Below are 16,838 nucleotides of genomic sequence, written 5' to 3'. Positions count from 1 at the left end.
AATGAGGTGGGAGAAGATAGTGAGGGGAGCTTGTGCTGTCTTTCAAGACTGAAACTTCTGCATCATCTTTAAGATGGAGGTGGCACTAAGTGTCAAAAGGAAATTGGATCACTTCTGCAAGCCGAGAGGGTTCAGGGAAATTTGGGGACTCAAGATCTTCAAGTGCATCAATCCAGATGTCCCCATCTTCTATCTCAGGGTCCCCATCTTTCCCAACCAGGGCCCTGACCCTGGCATAGCATAACTGCCTAGACTGAGTAAACAGCCACTCTGGAGCTCTGCTTCTCCTGTGGTGACAGCCTAGCCTTGGTCCTCAGCTCTACTTGCCTTCTAACTGCAGGAGAGGAGTCTGCCACTGAAACTTCTGGCTTTTTACCTCTGTCCTTTAATCTCTTATTTATCACTCTCAGCCTTTCATTATGTTTTCCCAAATCGTCAATTGCTCCCAGCTACATTCAATTTCACTCTCCTTATAATTACTATTAACTGCTTTCAGACATATATAATATGGAAAAGATGTCCCAGGGAGCATTAATTGCTTACAGGTTTTCCAAAAAAGTTTTTCTCTGATCTTTATCCAAGAATTCCCAAGAATATCTATTTTATCTAAGAATTAAGAGATCTGCCAGTGAAACTGAAGCTGTGAGTATGTAAGATTGAAGTGCTGTCTGTCCTATATGTGTACGGACCATATGGTTGTCCAGACAGCATAGAAAGTCTTAAAGAAGAGTACTATCACGCTGATTTTTCATACAGGAAAGAGGTGATTTATTTTGGCATAGAGTTATAACATAGGAAAATTGGAGGGAATAAGAATTATAAAAGAATCCATTGGACAGTTAAGAGAGAGGCTATAAAAATCTGTAATGTAGAAATACTGAAATCAAATTTCACCTCCTTGAGCTTGATAAGCTGGTACCCAAAGGTTAAGGAGAATTTGGGGGAGAATTGGTCACTACAACAATTGGTACGTTGCAAGAAAATTCACACTTGGATGAAAGGGGAAGATCCAGAAGCAGAATTTGGACTGAGGTTAGAATGTGCTCACAGAGTCACAGAGTGGGATGGTGATGGGCTCATTGGGATAATGAGACCCAACTGAGTTGAGCAACATCAACCTCACTCCGTGTGTCCTGACGGTCAGCAGAAAAGGAGGGTCTATATCTGTGGGGCAGAAGTAAGCAGAGATGGTGATCATAGGACAGGGGGCTCAGCAGCAAGAGGAGGCACAGCACATGGGGCGGGGGCAGGTGGAGATGACACAGGTGGGGCGATAGCAAGTGGTGTGGCAGGAGACCTGGCCACAGACTGGGCGCAGGCAGCAGGAGGGGCAGCAGGAGGGGCGGCAGCAGCTGGAGCCACAGCTGCTGGAGCCACAGCAAGAGGGACGGCAGCAAGGCTGGCAGCAGCTGGAGCCACAGCTGCTGGAGCCACAGCAGGAGGGGCGGCAGCAGCTAGAGATGCAGCAGCTGGGGCGGCAGCAAGGCTGGCAGCAGCTGGAGCCACAGCTGCTGGAGCCACAGCAGGAGGGGCGGCAGCAGCTGGACACACAGCAGGTGGGGCGGCAGCAGGTGGTCCTGCAGCAGGTGGTCTGGCAGCAGGTGGGGCGGCAGCAAGGCTGGCAGCAGCTGGAGCCACAGCAGCCGGAACCGCAGCCCTGGTCAGAGCAGACGGAGCCACAACAGGAGCTGACCATGGTGTCAGTTGGAGGATTAGGGTTCCACGAGTAGGTATGAGTGTGTTTCCACAAGGGTGGTTTCTTGAGTTTGAATGTCTCCTTACCTCTCTCCCCTTTTATACCCTGCTAAGTAGTTGATGTTATAGTGAGCAACACTCTTGTTTTTCCTACCAGGAAATCAATTAGTATTACTAAGTTGATAATTGTGTTTATCAGGTTAAATATGCCAATATCTAAGAAAAGCACCATTTCTTTTTTTCTGCAGTGTTGTGTGATTCATTGAATCCTGTTAAGCCATATGAAGCCACTTTTGCATTTTTTTCTGTCTAATGTGTCTTCTAAGTTGGAACTGCCATATAATATTCTGTTACTGAGTTTTCCCCTTGTGTCCTGTTTTCATGTTCAACTCCACAATCATATTTTGTTTTCTTTTAATTCCAGTGTAGTTAACATATTAGTTTCAGGTGTACAATATAGTGATTCAACAGTTCCATACATCACCCAGTGCTCATCACAAGTGCACTCTTTAATCCCTATCACCTGTTTCACCCAGTTTTTCCTCCTATTTCCTTACCAGTAGTACCCCACCTGACAGTACTTTGACCAAAACAAAAACAAAAACAAAAAGTGGGGGGTGGGGGGAGAGACTTGACATTGTGATAGCTATCTTCAAAATGTGATCATGGGTTTAATTCCTTTTTTTATTTTTCCATGATCTAATTTTGAGGATGGCTGTCACAATGCCAAGTCTGTCTGTCTGTCTTTCTCTCTCTTTCTCTTTGGTTAAAGTGGGAAAATGCATGCCACTGTCAAGTGGAGTACTGATAAGGAAATAGGAGGAAAATGGGGCACCTGGGTGGCTTAGTCGGTTAAGTGTCCGACTTTCGCTTAGGTCATGATCTCGCGGTTTGTGGGTTCGAGCCCCGCATCAGGCTCTGTGCTGACTGCCAGTTCAGAGCCTGGAGCCTGTTTCAGAGTCTGTGACTCCCTCTCTCTCTGACCCTCCCCTGCTCATGCTGTCTCTCTCTCTCTCTCTCTCTCCTAGAAATAAATAAATTTAAAAAAAAACATTAAAATTTTTTTTAAAAAAATTTAAAAAAAAAGGAAATAGGAGGAAAGACTCCTCACTGGGATACTTGTGTACAATGGATGTGGAGGGCTGGACTGTGTTTCCTGGTTGATTGGAGACTCAGGGAGTCACAAAAGACATTCCAATCTCATGTGATGACTCTATCTCAAGATGTAGCTTTGACTCATTCCTCTTTGATGAAAGAACCATTTTCAGAAAAGAACTTTTTTCTTCAGGAATCTTCTCCACATATGCTAAAGGTGAATGGGTTTGAGCTATCTTTTGATTGGCCAACATACGCAATGGATTCTGCATTATATTGGAGGTTTTATTTAAAACATCTTCTTGTGCTCTTTCAATAATTCAAATTCAAATCTTTCTGCTTAAAGAGGATATAAACAGATAAGCCTTGCTGTTTGTCCTGCAGGCATTTAAACATGCTATATTGAAAGGCAAAGTTTTGGCAAATATTCAAAGCATCAAAGAAATTAGTGTCCCAAACAAGCATTATGTATTTAGGACTCATGTACTTATAGTGAAAAATAGATACCACAGGGAGATACTATTTGTGAGTGCTTCCCATGTGCCAGATAGTCTGCTGAATGCTTTGTAATTATTGTGTTGAGTTTTCTTCTCCAAGAACCCATGAGGTACTTATTATTCTTTAAGAGTTTATGTAGACTTGTGTTAAGGTTATTAAGTTATGAGGTGTAAACAGTACTAATTCCGTATCTTTGATTGTGCCGTTAGGCCTTCTTAGAAAGTTCATTCTCCCACATCAACTCAGCAATTTCTTATCTCTCTTTAAGTTCCAGCCCAGATGATTCCTCCTTTCTCATGTTTTCCTTGACCTTTATTTTTTTTTAAAGTTCATCTGCTCCTCCTTTATGCTTGCTATCACATTGTGGAACCCTCAAACTTCACACATCTAATGTTACCTGAATGTGATTCTCTGTCTCCAGCTGGATGGTAAACACCTGAGGTGAACACTTGTCCCATAGGTTTATTTCCATCATGCATGGAATAGAGCACATCATCAGTGGCTTTTAAAAAAAAAATTTCTAGGAATCACTTTTTAAATTTAAATGTTTTGCAATTCTCTAAAGTACTTATGGTCTCAAAATAAATTCTACAAAGTGAGGCATGTTTAAGGAAGTCCTGCTATTTTTATTCCCTCCTTCCCCCTTAGAGAATCATTTTTATAATCTAAGGATTTCTCTCTCATTGCTATTTTAAACACAAGTGTATTTGTATTTGCATAATTGTATCTCCTTTGTTTCTTAGATAAACGGTTATACACTGATATGCTTAGCTCCAACTTGCTTTGCTTCACTTAAAAATTTATTGCAAATTATTTCAGAGTAGTATGTATGTTTCAATATTCTTCATTTCATTTTCAGCCACAACGTATCCCATTCTGTTGCCATAATATGATTTATTTAGCCAGTCCCTTATTGATGGACATTTGGGTTGTTTTCAGGCTTTCACTGTTAAAATAATACTGTGCATTTGAAAATAAGAATTATCTTTTTTTATCTTGGGGGTTGTGAATTTGATGTATATCTGTAAGATCTACCTTATTAATTACGTGTAGTTATTTCACATTCTTATTCATTTTTCTTCACGTGTTCTTTCTTTAAGTACACAGTGTGTTAGTCTTTGTATGGGGTGCCTGGGTGGCTCAGTTGGTCAAGTGTCCAACTTTGGCTCAGGTCATGATCTCAACAGTTCGTGGGTTCGGGCCCCACATGGGGCTCTGTGCTGACAGGTAGCTCAGAGCCTGGGGCCTGCTTTGGATTCTTTGTCTCCCTCTCTCTCTGATCCTCTCCTGCTCACGCTGTCTCTCTCAGTCTTAGAAATAAATAAAACATTAAAAAAATTTTTAATATGTATTTAATCAATCCATTGACTTGTTAATTTCAATGATGCTGTCTTTCATTTCTTTTTTTATAATTGGAAAAATTAATTTTATTTAATTTTAATTCAGTTATTTAAATTCAAGTTTGACAACATACAGTGTAGTATTGGTTTCAGGAGTAGAACCCAGTGATTCATCTCTTACATATGACACCCGACACGGGGCTCAATCTCACAAACTGTGAGATCATGACCTGAACCAAAATCAAGCGTTGGACATTTAACCAATGGAGCCACCCAGGTGCCTCTAAAATAAAATTACTTTATACTGATATAAATCTTATGTCCTCATCAAATTTACTTACTATTTTCAGGAGTTGTTGTAGTGTGGGAGTGCAACCTTCTGTCAGTTCCCACCCCAAGTGAGTAACTGATGATTAGCTCCATTCTATTCCTCAACAGTGAACCTATCCCTCTATCTCCCTCTCCTAACTGGGCGGTCTTTGCGTGGCTCTAGGTTTGAAGGGTAGGATACATCATTAGTAAACCTGTCCTTCTGGAAGCCATGTCCCCATTTCTATCACAGATATTTTCATCTAAAGAAGGGCTTCAAAGCTCAGTCTTATTTGTACAAATAAAAGTACAGAGAAAAGATATTGTATAGAAACCTGAGTGGGCAAATGTATAGGAAAACATTTAAAAGTAAATTCTTCAACTCTACTGGAATACTCCATTACTATAGAGAGCTTTCTGTGTTTTGGTCTCTAGTATCTTTTTTAAAAAACATTTATTTTTGAGAGAAAGAGGGAGAGGCAGAGAGAGAGGGGTACAGAGTTTCTGAAGCAGGCTCTGCACTGACAACAGAGAGCCTGATGCAGAGCTTGAACTCACAAACCATGAGATCATGACCTGAGCTGAAATTAGATGCTTAACCGACTGAGCCACCCAGGCCCCCCTCTAGTATTTTTAACTGTGCCTCCCATGTAAGAAATGGTGATAAATACCCTTTGGATGAGTGAATGAAGAAATTGGCATTTGGAAGGGCCAATGAAAGCAGACCCACTTTTGAGTGAAAGCACTGGGCCCCTGTTTCTCCGTGGAAGCAATTGACAGGAACTCAGGAATCTCTCTTATGTGGTTATGCAGTCAGCAAGTGCCACAGTTTCCACCAAACACATCATCTTATCAAGGGCCTGCTTTACTCATCTAGCCTATCTGCCTGTCCCCTGAATGCATGAGGATTTGAAACTTCTCTATCAAAAGAAAAAATGAGACATGGCTGAGGTCGTATTGCAAATCGAGTCAAAATCAGTGCACATTTAATTAGCTGCATAGATGACACTGGTGTCATTGAGTACACATCTGCATACAAACTTGCATACTGTACCCAACAACATGTTGGACAGCCATGGTGGCTGGTGTGATTTATGAAACGTGAGTTGTATTCTTTTTCCTTACATACTTAACAGTCCTCCAAATTTCTGGTTTTTACTTTTGTTTGTTGATTTTCCTGGGACAGGTTCATTGTTAAGTGATTTGCCTAGGAAATAAGGAAGCACATAAGAAGGAATCAGGCCTTTAAAACTAAGAATGGAACCTGACGTTTACTGAGGTGACATGACTGTGTTGTGTATCCTGCAGGTGGGTGTAGGTCAAACTCATTTGCCTACAAGCTGAAGACAAAATCTTAAAGGAGCGACAATCACACTGAATTGTTAATGAAGGGAGGTATAACTTTATTTTGGTACAGATATACATGAGGTTACAGAAAAGAGGAGTTATGAGAATGATGTCACGAATTGTCAGGGTGAAGGGTAAAATCTGTTACTGTGCTCTGGGCCATATCCATCTTCTTCAACAGCATGACCTGGTTCTTCAGTGGAATCAAGGCCCAATTCAGTTAAGCATCATCATTTCCGCTCCATGTGTCCTAGCAACACAAAAGGAGGGTCTATATCTGTGGGGCAGAGGTAAGCAGAGATGGTGGTCACAGGGCAGGGGGCTCAGCAGCAAGAGGAGGCACAGCACATGGGGCGGGGGCAGGTGGAGATGACACAGGTGGGGCGATAGCAAGTAGTGTGGCAGGAGACCCGGCCACAGACTGGGCGCAGGCAGCAGGAGGGGCAGCAGGAGGGGCGGCAGCAGCTGGAGCCACAGCTGCTGGAGCCACAGCAAGAGGGATGGCAGCAAGGCTGGCAGCAGCTGGAGCCACAGCAGGAGGGGCGGCAGCAGCTAGAGATGCAGCAGGTGGGGCGGCAGCAAGGCTGGCAGCAGCTGGAGCCACAGCTGCTGGAGCCACAGCAGGAGGGGCGGCAGCAGCTAGAGATGCAGCAGGTGGGGCGGCAGCAAGGCTGGCAGCAGCTGGAGCCACAGCTGCTGGAGCCACAGCAGGAGGGGCGGCAGCAGCTAGAGATGCAGCAGGTGGGGCGGCAGCAAGGCTGGCAGCAGCTGGAGCCACAGCAGCTGGAGCCACAGCAGGAGGGGCGGCAGCAGCTGGACACACAGCAGCTGGGGCGGCAGCAGGTGGTCCTGCAGCAGGTGGTCTGGCAGCAGGTGGGGCGGCAGCAAGGCTGGCAGCAGCTAGAGCCACAGCTGCTGGAACCACAGCAGGAGGGGCGGCAACAGCTAGAAATGCAGCAGGAGGGGCGACAGCAAGGCTGGCAGCAGCTGGACACACAGCAGCTGGGGCGGCAGCAGGTGGTCTGGCAGCAGGTGGGGCGGCAGCAAGGCTGGCAGCAGCTGGAGCCACAGCAAGGCTGGCAGCAGCTGGAGCCACAGCAGCTGGAGCCACAACAGGAGTTGGCCATGGTGTCAGAGGGTGGAGGTTCTGGGTGGGTTCCCAAGAGAGTGAGGATCTCGAGTTTGGGAGCCTCCTTGCCACATGGCCCCTTTTATACCCCCTTGAGGGACTTAAGTGATTAGGAAAAGACTATTTCCTTCTTATTGTTTATATAGCTGCAAATGCAATTAGTAAATGAGATCATTATATTTTTCTAGGAAAAACTCCCAATGTATAGAAAGTAGTTCTTTCCCTTTTCTCAAGTTCCCCAGAGTTCTCATATGAATCATTTCTTATTTCTTCCTTTGTTTATAGTGTCACAAGACTTTAATCTCTGGGTATCATGTGACACAGGTGGGTCCCTGTGTCTGCTCTGTTACTCACCTTGATATGATTGTGGGAGAACTTCTGAAGGAGTATGATCTCTAGTGGAAAATTAATGTTTCAGTAAATGGAATGCTGGTAGCAGAAAAAGGGAAGTAAGCTTCTTTTCGAGTGTAAGAAATGAGGAAACTTGATTTGTCATGTTTATTGTGGGTGGTCATTGGGTTAATGAAATTTCTACAGAATTCCAAGCTCTGTTCTCATCACTCTGATGTTCATTGAAGCAGTTAGCAGCAATTCAAGGTTTTTAAGTAGCAAAGAGTTGTGTGGAGTTGATCAAAGTTGATCAGAAATATCCTCTGGCCTGGACTAGACTAATTGAGCTGATCATTTTTGATCTGTCTTTTGAAATATCAAAATATGCCATGGTTGTACTTTATGGTCATTTTATTAAATTTTTTTTCAAATGTTATAAGCTAAAATGCCTACAATTCTTGTGGTATCATTTATGTTTAAGATCTTCTTGGAAGCATCAAGGGGAATATAAATGACATATTTATTATCTTGTACTTGACATAGTCACTACATCCATAGAGTTTTACCATCACAGCTATGTCTGGTTATGCTCCTAAATAAGAGGTGTTCTTCAGTGCCACAGGCATTCAAGGAACAAAACATTCAAGGAAAAGGTAAGTTACACTCATGGTAGTCCCTCTTCCTGCAAAATCTCTTGTGAGCTCAACATTCTCCTTGTTGTCTTTGACCGTTTATCTTTCAGTTATATCTTCCTTGGTATGATGTAAAGTCTTTTCTCCTTTGCACATCCACTGTGCTTTGTTCATGCATGGGCTCCATCATACCATTTTCTACTAGAAATGCCCTTATATATCTGGCTCCCTCTAGAATATAAACTACATTAGGGCAAGGACTCATCTTTGTATCCCCAAGGCCAGAAATAGAGTGGTTTTTGATAAATGAGATGTCTGTTTAATGAGTGAAGATGTTGTCTAAGCCATCAGAGAAGACACATTGACCTTTTGTTGTTCAAGAGAAGGGACAACAGTTGAGACTAGACATAATCCTGGCTTGTGATGATGAAAGGAAAATGTCTTGAAGGTCTGTTTTAAGAAGTAGTGAGAGATAAATTGAGATTGCTACAATGAGGGAGAGATTGTGTATGACCTTAAATTTCAGGAGAAATGATGGGATCTACTGAAAGTCATTAGGTAGGAATGTGATATATATGCCATATACAATTTATTTAAATTTGTGATCTGTCTTTAGAAATGCCAAAATACATTTGGCTTTCTGGAGAGGCTGTTCAAAGGTTGAAATGGGGCAAAGTAAGAGGTATGTTCACAGCATTGGTTGATGGTAATGAGCATAACAGAGTTACTTCAAAAAATGAATCAGCAAAGTCTTGAACCAAATTGAAAATAGAGATAAGGGTGGGGGGAACCTGGGTGGCTCAGTTGGTTAAGAATTTGAGTCTTGATTTCGGCTCAGGTCATGATCTCATGGTTTCGTGAGTTTGAAACCCACATGGGCTCTGTGCTGACAGGGTGGAACCTGCTTGCGATTCTCCTTTCTCTGCCCCTCCCCTGCTCACACCCTCTGTCTTTCTCAAAATAAATAAATAGACTTTTAAAAAAATAGAGGTATGAGGAGGGTTTTTCATAAAAGTTATAAAACATATTCCATTGTTTTTTATGTATTTTATTACTTTCCACATATATAATTTATGCCCTTCCTCTTAAAAGCCAACAATTAAAAATTTTAAAGGGTAAATACATAAAAAGGATTTATGTGCTAAAAAAAGAAGAGCTGAGGCCATTTAAAGACAAGGAAGAGATGTTTATATTGAAACACAAGGATGGGATATTTGGCGTAATTATGCACTGTTCTTCTCCGGAGTCTAAGCCAAGGGAAGACACAGTGGATTATGGAATTCCTGTCTTTCGTGCCTTCCATCTCCAGGCTCTGAGTGCTGTATGCAGAGCACTTTGTTGGATACTGCCGTAACACAACAACTCACAGTTATGCAGTTGTGCGGGCGCTTCACATGTATTAGCACATTTGCTATCCCAACAGCCCAGTGCAGTATGTTTCACTATAGTCGCCCCTTTACAGATGAGGAAACTGAGGCAAGGGAGAATTAAAACCAGTAAATAAAAAGCTGTTATTTGTTTCCAGCTTACCCAGCACAGGAGTCCACGTTTTTAATCACTATACACACTGCATCTCTGAAATATCAGATGGGAAAGAAATTGTCTTCACCCTCCTGTTGCTCGAGGTTACTAATTCAGAGTGCATTATTAACATATAAATAAGCATGAAACTTAAATAGAGTCATTTGAAACCCCACTGTCAGCAAATATCTATGAACAAGTATACTGGGGAACTTCAAATTCCCTTTCATGGGTCTAAGAATCCCTGATGTTCACTATTCATATAATATTTTTCTATTTCTGTTTGGAATTAGCTATGACCATACACTATTTTTCTTAAATAATTCAAACTAAAATCTGTAGTCCCTTCTGGATGATAAGTTGTTTATATTGTAATAAAGGAGAACATACAGTACTTAAACAGTTCCCTTGGAATTTACCTCTGTGCCCCAAACATGCTCACTTATTATTTAATTCTCTTCGAGGGTAGGGAAAGTGCCTACCCAGTAAAGCTGCCTCAGACAAGGTAACTGAATTAGAATTGGGTGACAGTATTGCCTACCATTTTCCCCAAGGGGCTAGAAACCTTTTCCCCAGCCCCATGTCTTCCTGCTGGTTGAATGAGTCCTCTGGTCGTGCCCTTTGAGCTGTGCGGTGGGTTGCCGCTCTGTATCCAGCCCTCTCCCCATATGAGCTGTGGCAAGACCAGCATTGCTAAAATGTGAAAAGGAAACCATCTCCTTTAGAAGGGGTGCAGGAAAAGTCTAAATGTTGCTTAGCATTGTCTTGGATAGGGAAGAAGTAGAGAATAAAAATAAATAAAAAAGTCTTTGGGGAAGGGTTTTTATATTTTGCATCTTTTATATTTTAAAATTTCATTTAAACATTTCAAGTATCTGTTTTTTGACACATGTATTCTTCCCACCTTCTTCACGGTTTGCCCAGGTTCCCTCCTTGAAGGCAGCCAGAGTTTCCATTTTTTTGTTACTTATTCTGAAGATACTTAACACATAAGAAACAAATACGATTTACCCACTTCTTTCATCTATACAAATGGTAGTGTATCAGTCATGGTCCTCCTGCTTGGCCGTTTTCACATGAAGCATTCAGATAGATAATATATCCACCGCTTGCCATTCTTTTTCTTTCACAGTAGCATTGTATTCCGATTATGGAGGTACCATAATATAGTGAATCAGTCTCCCACTGTTGGATATTTAGTTTGCTTTTAGTCTTTTGAGATTACATATAATGCTGCAACAAATATGCCTGATCATACATAATTTCACACATGTGAATGTTTTCTGTAGAATAAACTCCTCTGGAAATAGAATCTCTAGATCAGAGTATACATTTGTTTATAATGTTTGTTAGATAACAATGACTTCACCTTCCATAGAGATTGTACTGATGTACACATCTACCAGCAATGTGTGAATGTTTGTCTTTCTCTGTTTTTATTAATGCAGTGATACACAGGCTTGACAAATACAGAGATACATGTACAAAAATGTGGAGTTATGCATGTAGATGCCTATCCATCTATCTGTCTGTCTATCTATCTATCTATCTATCTATCTATCTATCTATCTATCATCAATCTTGGTCAATATGATAGCTGACTTTTTTCTTTTTCAAAATTTTTTTTTAGGTTTTTATTTATTTCTAGGAGAAAGAGAGAGAGACAGCATGAGCAGGAGAGGGTCAGAGAGAGAGGGAGTCACAGACTGAAACAGGCTCCAGGCTCTGAGCTGGCAGTCAGCACAGAGCCTGACGTGGGGCCTGAACCCACGAACCGCGAGATCATGACCTAAGCGAAAGTCGGACGCTTAACCAACTAAGCCACCCAGGCGCCCCTCTTTTTCAAATTTTTATTTAAACTCAATTTAGTTAATGTTTAATGTAATATTGGTTTCAGGAGTAGAGCTTAGTGATTCATCACTTATGTATGACACCCAGTGCTCATCACAAGTGCCCTTCTTAACCCCCATCACCCATTTAGCCCATCCTCCACCCACCCACCCCCATTGCTATGTGATTTTAATTTGCACTTTCCTTGTTGTAAGTGAAACTGAGCAGCTCTTCAGATGTTTAAGCCTATTGGTATTGCCTTTTCTGTAAGGAAACATAGAAATTATATAGAAAAAATAGAAATTTTCTATATTGTCTATAATTCATGTTTTTCTACTGTGTTTAGCCTTTGTACATTGATTTTTGCAGGAACTCTTTGTATGTTATAAGAATTAGTCCTTGTATGTAAAGTGAATTCAAATATTTTTCCTAGTTTGTGCTTCTTCTTTGACTTTACTTATGTGGTTTTTACCATGCAGACATTTACTTTTGATATAGTCAAATTTGTTAATCTTTTATGACTTCTGGGTTGGTGTCATACTTTGAAAGGCCTTTCTGGTTGTGTAGACATTATCTCGTAATTTCATTTATCCAAAGTTTCATGTTTTATATTTTCAAATATTTACTCTATAAGGAATTTATTCAGCTATAAAATTTGAGGTTTAAATGTTTTTAAATCTGATATGACCATAATCTAACAAACTTACTAAGTAATAATTTTCTCTCCCACTGATTTAAGATACCACCTTTTCATATACTAAATTTCTTTATATATCTGGGTCTATTCCTGCACTTGCTTTTTCAAATTCATTGATTAATTTTCATTCATGAATGCCATATTTATCAATGTATATAGTATTAACTTGCTCTTAATAGTTATCAAGTCCAAGCCAGCCTCATTAGATTATGGCAGTAGGCTAGTGAACTCAAACATTTCATGTAGTGAAACAGTAGATCTATACTTGGTACCTTGCCATGAGAATGTAAATTGCATGTAGCAGAACTCTGAAACTGACTTCCATGGAAAAGAACACATTAGCCAAGTCTAGGATGGTGTTACCAGTCTTGCTAGCCTTGTTTTGCCTCCTGTAAAGTTCATATATATTAGTTACAACTGAACCAATCAGAGGAAAATGCTGTTAAATCTCCAGGAACTGTCTTCCCGTACACTGTCCAGACAAGACTGTTAACAGTGTTGGTGAGAATTAAAATTCTCACTTCAGGGGCACCTGGCTGGCTCCGTTAGTTGAGCGTCTGACTTTAGCTCAAGTCAGGATCTTAAGGATACCGAGTTCGAGCCCTGCATTAGGCTTTCTGCTGTCAGTGCAGCTTTAGATCCTCTGTTTCCCTCTCTCTCCGCCCCTCCCCTGCTTGAGTGTTCTCTCACAAACAAACAAACCCTCTTGCTTCAGCTGTTTCCTTCATCAGAACAGTCATTTCTTGTTGCTCTTCTGGAATTCTATGAATTTGCTACCTAGGAGGGCTTGAGCAATTCCAGTGGTACGTATTTAACATGGCCAAATAGAACTGGATGAAGGGCAGACTTAGTCCATCCATGCTCTCTATTCATTTAAAATCATCCCGACTCTATATTCAGGTAAAGTCAGTGGGACCACAGAATAACCACTCAGTAATACTTTCCTATTCACAACTGTTTCTACCTTGATTTTTTCTACCACAATATCTCTGGTGTCACTTTTGTATCTTTAGGAGCATTGTGACTCTCTCTGACAGAAATTACTGTCCATTGAGTGCCTGTGTGAGTAATCCTAAGAATTTGGCATGCTGCCATTTGACTCCTTCACCCAAATTCTTGCATAGTTCTTAAGACATAGTGTACCTGCTCCTTGCTGTTATGAGACCCTGGTTACTGAACTTTTCCTTGTTGCTTCCCCTGAACTCTGTCCACACTTTTGTAAATAGTATTTTTATTACACAGATTCAGAATGCTGTCTTGTTTCTGCTGTGATCCAGTTCTTGTTATAAAAATGGGAAATTATAAGTCTCATATACTTTAATACTGAAAAATGCAGTATAAAACATTCTTTGATTTAGCTCTAGCTAATAAAGTGTAGTGTTAGAACAAGAGCCTGCATCCTATAATTAGTAGTTACCAAAGAGGAATATATGGGAGGATAAAAGATTTGTTATCTCTACTGTGTGAATAGGCAGGGCTATATTCTGTAGAACATTTTCAAAGTGAGTTGGAAAGGTGAAGCTGAAAATATCTATAGGACATTTCTGTGATATACTAAGAATAAAACACCTAACCTGTGTTGGGGTGAACCCCATTTTATATCAACTCCTATCTAGCTTGTCTCATACCTTAAAACTTTTTTAATTTTAGAAATTATAATCAACCCTTAATTTATACTTATTAAGTTTTGGGGAAATATAACACAGCTATTAGATAAAACTGATGTATGTAAAATTTGAATTTAAAATATTTTTACTATACTTCAGATTATGAACTAAAACTTATGGACCCTTATATCTGCATAAACATGATATTTTTGTATGTATTGTGACACATTAGCTCAGCTAAGGAAGATCATTCTTACCTGAGTCTGGGTGCTTGTGAAAAGAGCTTGTGCATGTTCTCTTAAGTAAAACCAAGCAACGTGATAAAAGCCCAAGGTGAAAAAAAATCATTAAGGAGATGAGAAGCTTCAATAACATGAGAATTTTCATGAGACTGAAAAAATACGGAGTTTCCGTCTGGAAGTACTAGAATGTGAGCAACTATGGATGAAAAGTTTTTAAATTTTTATGGAAAAGTTGCCATGGACTTCATAAATTTCCAGAAATCTGGATTTAGAAGGTATACTTCATATTTTAAAAGAGAGTTTTTATGCTTAGGAAAGGAGGAAGGAAATAAGAGGAGGGAAAAAGGGAGGAGAAGGCACTTGAGCTAGGCAGAACACCCAGAATGTGCATAACCAGATATAAGTATAGCTACTTCAGCTTTCTTTTGATTTCTAGTAGCATGATGTATATTTCTCCATCCCCTTACTTTTAATCTGAAGGTATCTTCCAGTCTAAAATGTGTTTCTTGTAGACAGCAAATAGACGGATTTTGTTTTTTTATCCATTCTGCTACCCTCTGTCTTTTGATTGGAGCATTCAGCCCATTTACATTCAGTGTTATTATTGAAATATATGGGGTTAGAGTCGTCGTGTCATTTGTGGGATTCGTGCTTGTGGTGGTGTCTCTGGTATCTTGCGTTCCTTGCAACATTTCCCTCAGAAAGTCCTCCGCAGGATTGCTTGTATGGCTGGTTTAGTGGTGACAAATCTTTCAATTTTTGTTTATTTGGAAAGACTTTTTATCTCTCCTTCTATTCTGAATGACAGGCTTGCTGGATAGAGGATTCTTGGCTGCATAATTTTTCTGCTCATCACATTGAAGATCTCCGGCCATTCTTTTCTGGCCTGCTAAGTTTCAGTAGATAGGTCTGTCACCACTCTGATAGGTTTCCTTTTGTGTGTTAGGGCCCTTTTCTCCCTAGCTGCTTTCAAAATTCTCTCTTTGTCCTTATATTTTGCCAGTTTCACTATGATATATCGTGCAGAAGATTGATTCAAGTTATGTCTGAGGGGAGTTCTCTGTGCCTCTTTTTTAAAAAAAATTTTTTAATGTTTTATTTATTTCTAGAAGAGAGAGAGAGAGAGACAGCGTGAGCAGGGGAGGGTCAGAGAGAGAGGGAGTCACAGACTCTGAAACAGGCTCCAGGCTCTGAGCTGGCAGTCAGCACAGAGCCCGACGCAGGGCTCGAACCCACGAACTGCAAGATCATGACCTAAGCGAAAGTCGGACACTTGACCGACTAAGCCACCCAGGCGCCCACTGTGCCTCTTGAATTTCAGCTTCTACTTCCCTCCCCAGGTCGGGGAAGTTCTCTGCTATAATTTGTTCCAGGACTCCTTCAGCACCTTTCCCCCTCTCTTCCTCTTCTGGGATTCCTATGATACGGATATTGTTCCATTTGTATCGCTGAGCTCTCAAACTCTTCTTTCATGTTCCTGGATCAGTTTATCTCTCATTTTCTCAGTTTCTTCTTTTTCTATAATTGTGTTTTCTAAATCACTTATTCTCCTTTCTCCCTCTTCAATCCGTGCATTGGATGCCTCCAGTTTATTATTACCTCATTTATCGCATTTTTTAAATTCATCATAACTATTTTTAAGCTCCATAGTGTTTGTAGCCATAGTTTCTCTGATGTCCTCCATGCTTTTTTCAAGCCTGGCGATTAATTTTATGATTATTGTTCTAAAATCTTGTTCAGTTATGTTGCTTATATCTGTTTGAGCAGTTCTTTAGTTGTCATTTCTTCCTGGAATTTCCTTGGAGGAGAGTTCTTCCGTTTCATCATTTTGGTTAGCTTTCTATCACTTGTTAATTTTAAAAGCTTGTTGTATACTCTACCCCTGCGAGTTCTGCTGTATTAGAGAGGGCTCTTTGACTGTTCAGGGCCTGTCTGTTCAGGAAGTGTTCCTTGAATGGTGTCTCTTGGTTTCTCTTGTTGAGCATATGGTTATTTTGTTTCCCTACTGGTAGTGGTATTTGGGACTCTCCACCATGTGTAGTTTGGCTTGTTTCTTGAGGCAGCCCTGGTTAGGAGGAATCTAGCAGCATGAAAGTCAGGGGCTCCAAAGAGAAGGCAGGAAACCTCTCCAGGTCTCCCTCTGTGTTCTCTCCTCTTTCTCTCTTCTTCATCCCTCCATCCTTCTCCCTTCTATTCTGTCTTCTCATGAATCAGTTCTCTATGTCAGACTCTCAGAAACACATCTGGTCAGGAAGAATCTAGCAGCATGAAAGTTAGGAGCTCCAAAGTGATGCCAGGAAACCTTAAATGATGTTAAGGCTGGTTTCCATGACTAAGAAGATCAGATGTCTGAATAAAATGTGGAATTTCCTTGCCTAAAGTGAAGACACTGGATAGAAGCATGTCAAGGGCAGTGGCAAGAGGAGCAGATGTCTATAACCCCAGCCGTTTTTATAGACCTCTAGGCTGGGGAGCACTTGCTGGTAGGCCACCTGGGAGGAAATGTAACCCAACTAGCACTTGTCAGCTTCTTGGTGAGTTGCAGATGGAAGCACACCAGGTGAAC

At 40.9% G+C, this 16,838-nt stretch overlaps 2 protein-coding genes across 3 annotated transcripts; both read right to left on the bottom strand.

Annotated features, from left to right (window-relative positions):
* Nucleotides 1-1,210: 1,210 nt before the first annotated feature.
* LOC120225058 (keratin-associated protein 4-7-like) lies at nucleotides 1,211-1,696 on the bottom strand. Its single transcript, XM_039223288.1, has one exon. The coding sequence runs from the start codon at nucleotides 1,694-1,696 to the stop codon at nucleotides 1,211-1,213; it is 486 nt and encodes a 161-aa protein (XP_039079219.1).
* A 4,911-nt stretch (nucleotides 1,697-6,607) lies between these two features.
* On the bottom strand, nucleotides 6,608-7,411 carry LOC120225056 (keratin-associated protein 4-7-like). Of its 2 annotated transcripts, XM_039223285.1 has the most exons (2): nucleotides 7,106-7,411; nucleotides 6,608-6,955 (listed from the first exon to the last, which is right to left on the bottom strand). In XM_039223285.1, exons 1-2 carry the CDS (start codon nucleotides 7,409-7,411, stop codon nucleotides 6,608-6,610), a joined length of 654 nt encoding a protein of 217 aa, XP_039079216.1. The 2 variants fall into 2 exon arrangements, with proteins under 2 accessions (XP_039079216.1, XP_039079215.1); XM_039223284.1 differs by having other exon boundaries at nucleotides 6,608-7,411.
* Nucleotides 7,412-16,838: the final 9,427 nt, after the last annotated feature.

This window comes from Hyaena hyaena, unplaced genomic scaffold (genome assembly GCF_003009895.1).
Source record: "Hyaena hyaena isolate Hyena2069 unplaced genomic scaffold, ASM300989v1 scaffold_1306, whole genome shotgun sequence".
Classification (NCBI taxonomy): Eukaryota; Metazoa; Chordata; class Mammalia; order Carnivora; family Hyaenidae; genus Hyaena; species Hyaena hyaena.
This window is presented reverse-complemented; position numbering and strand designations above follow the sequence as displayed.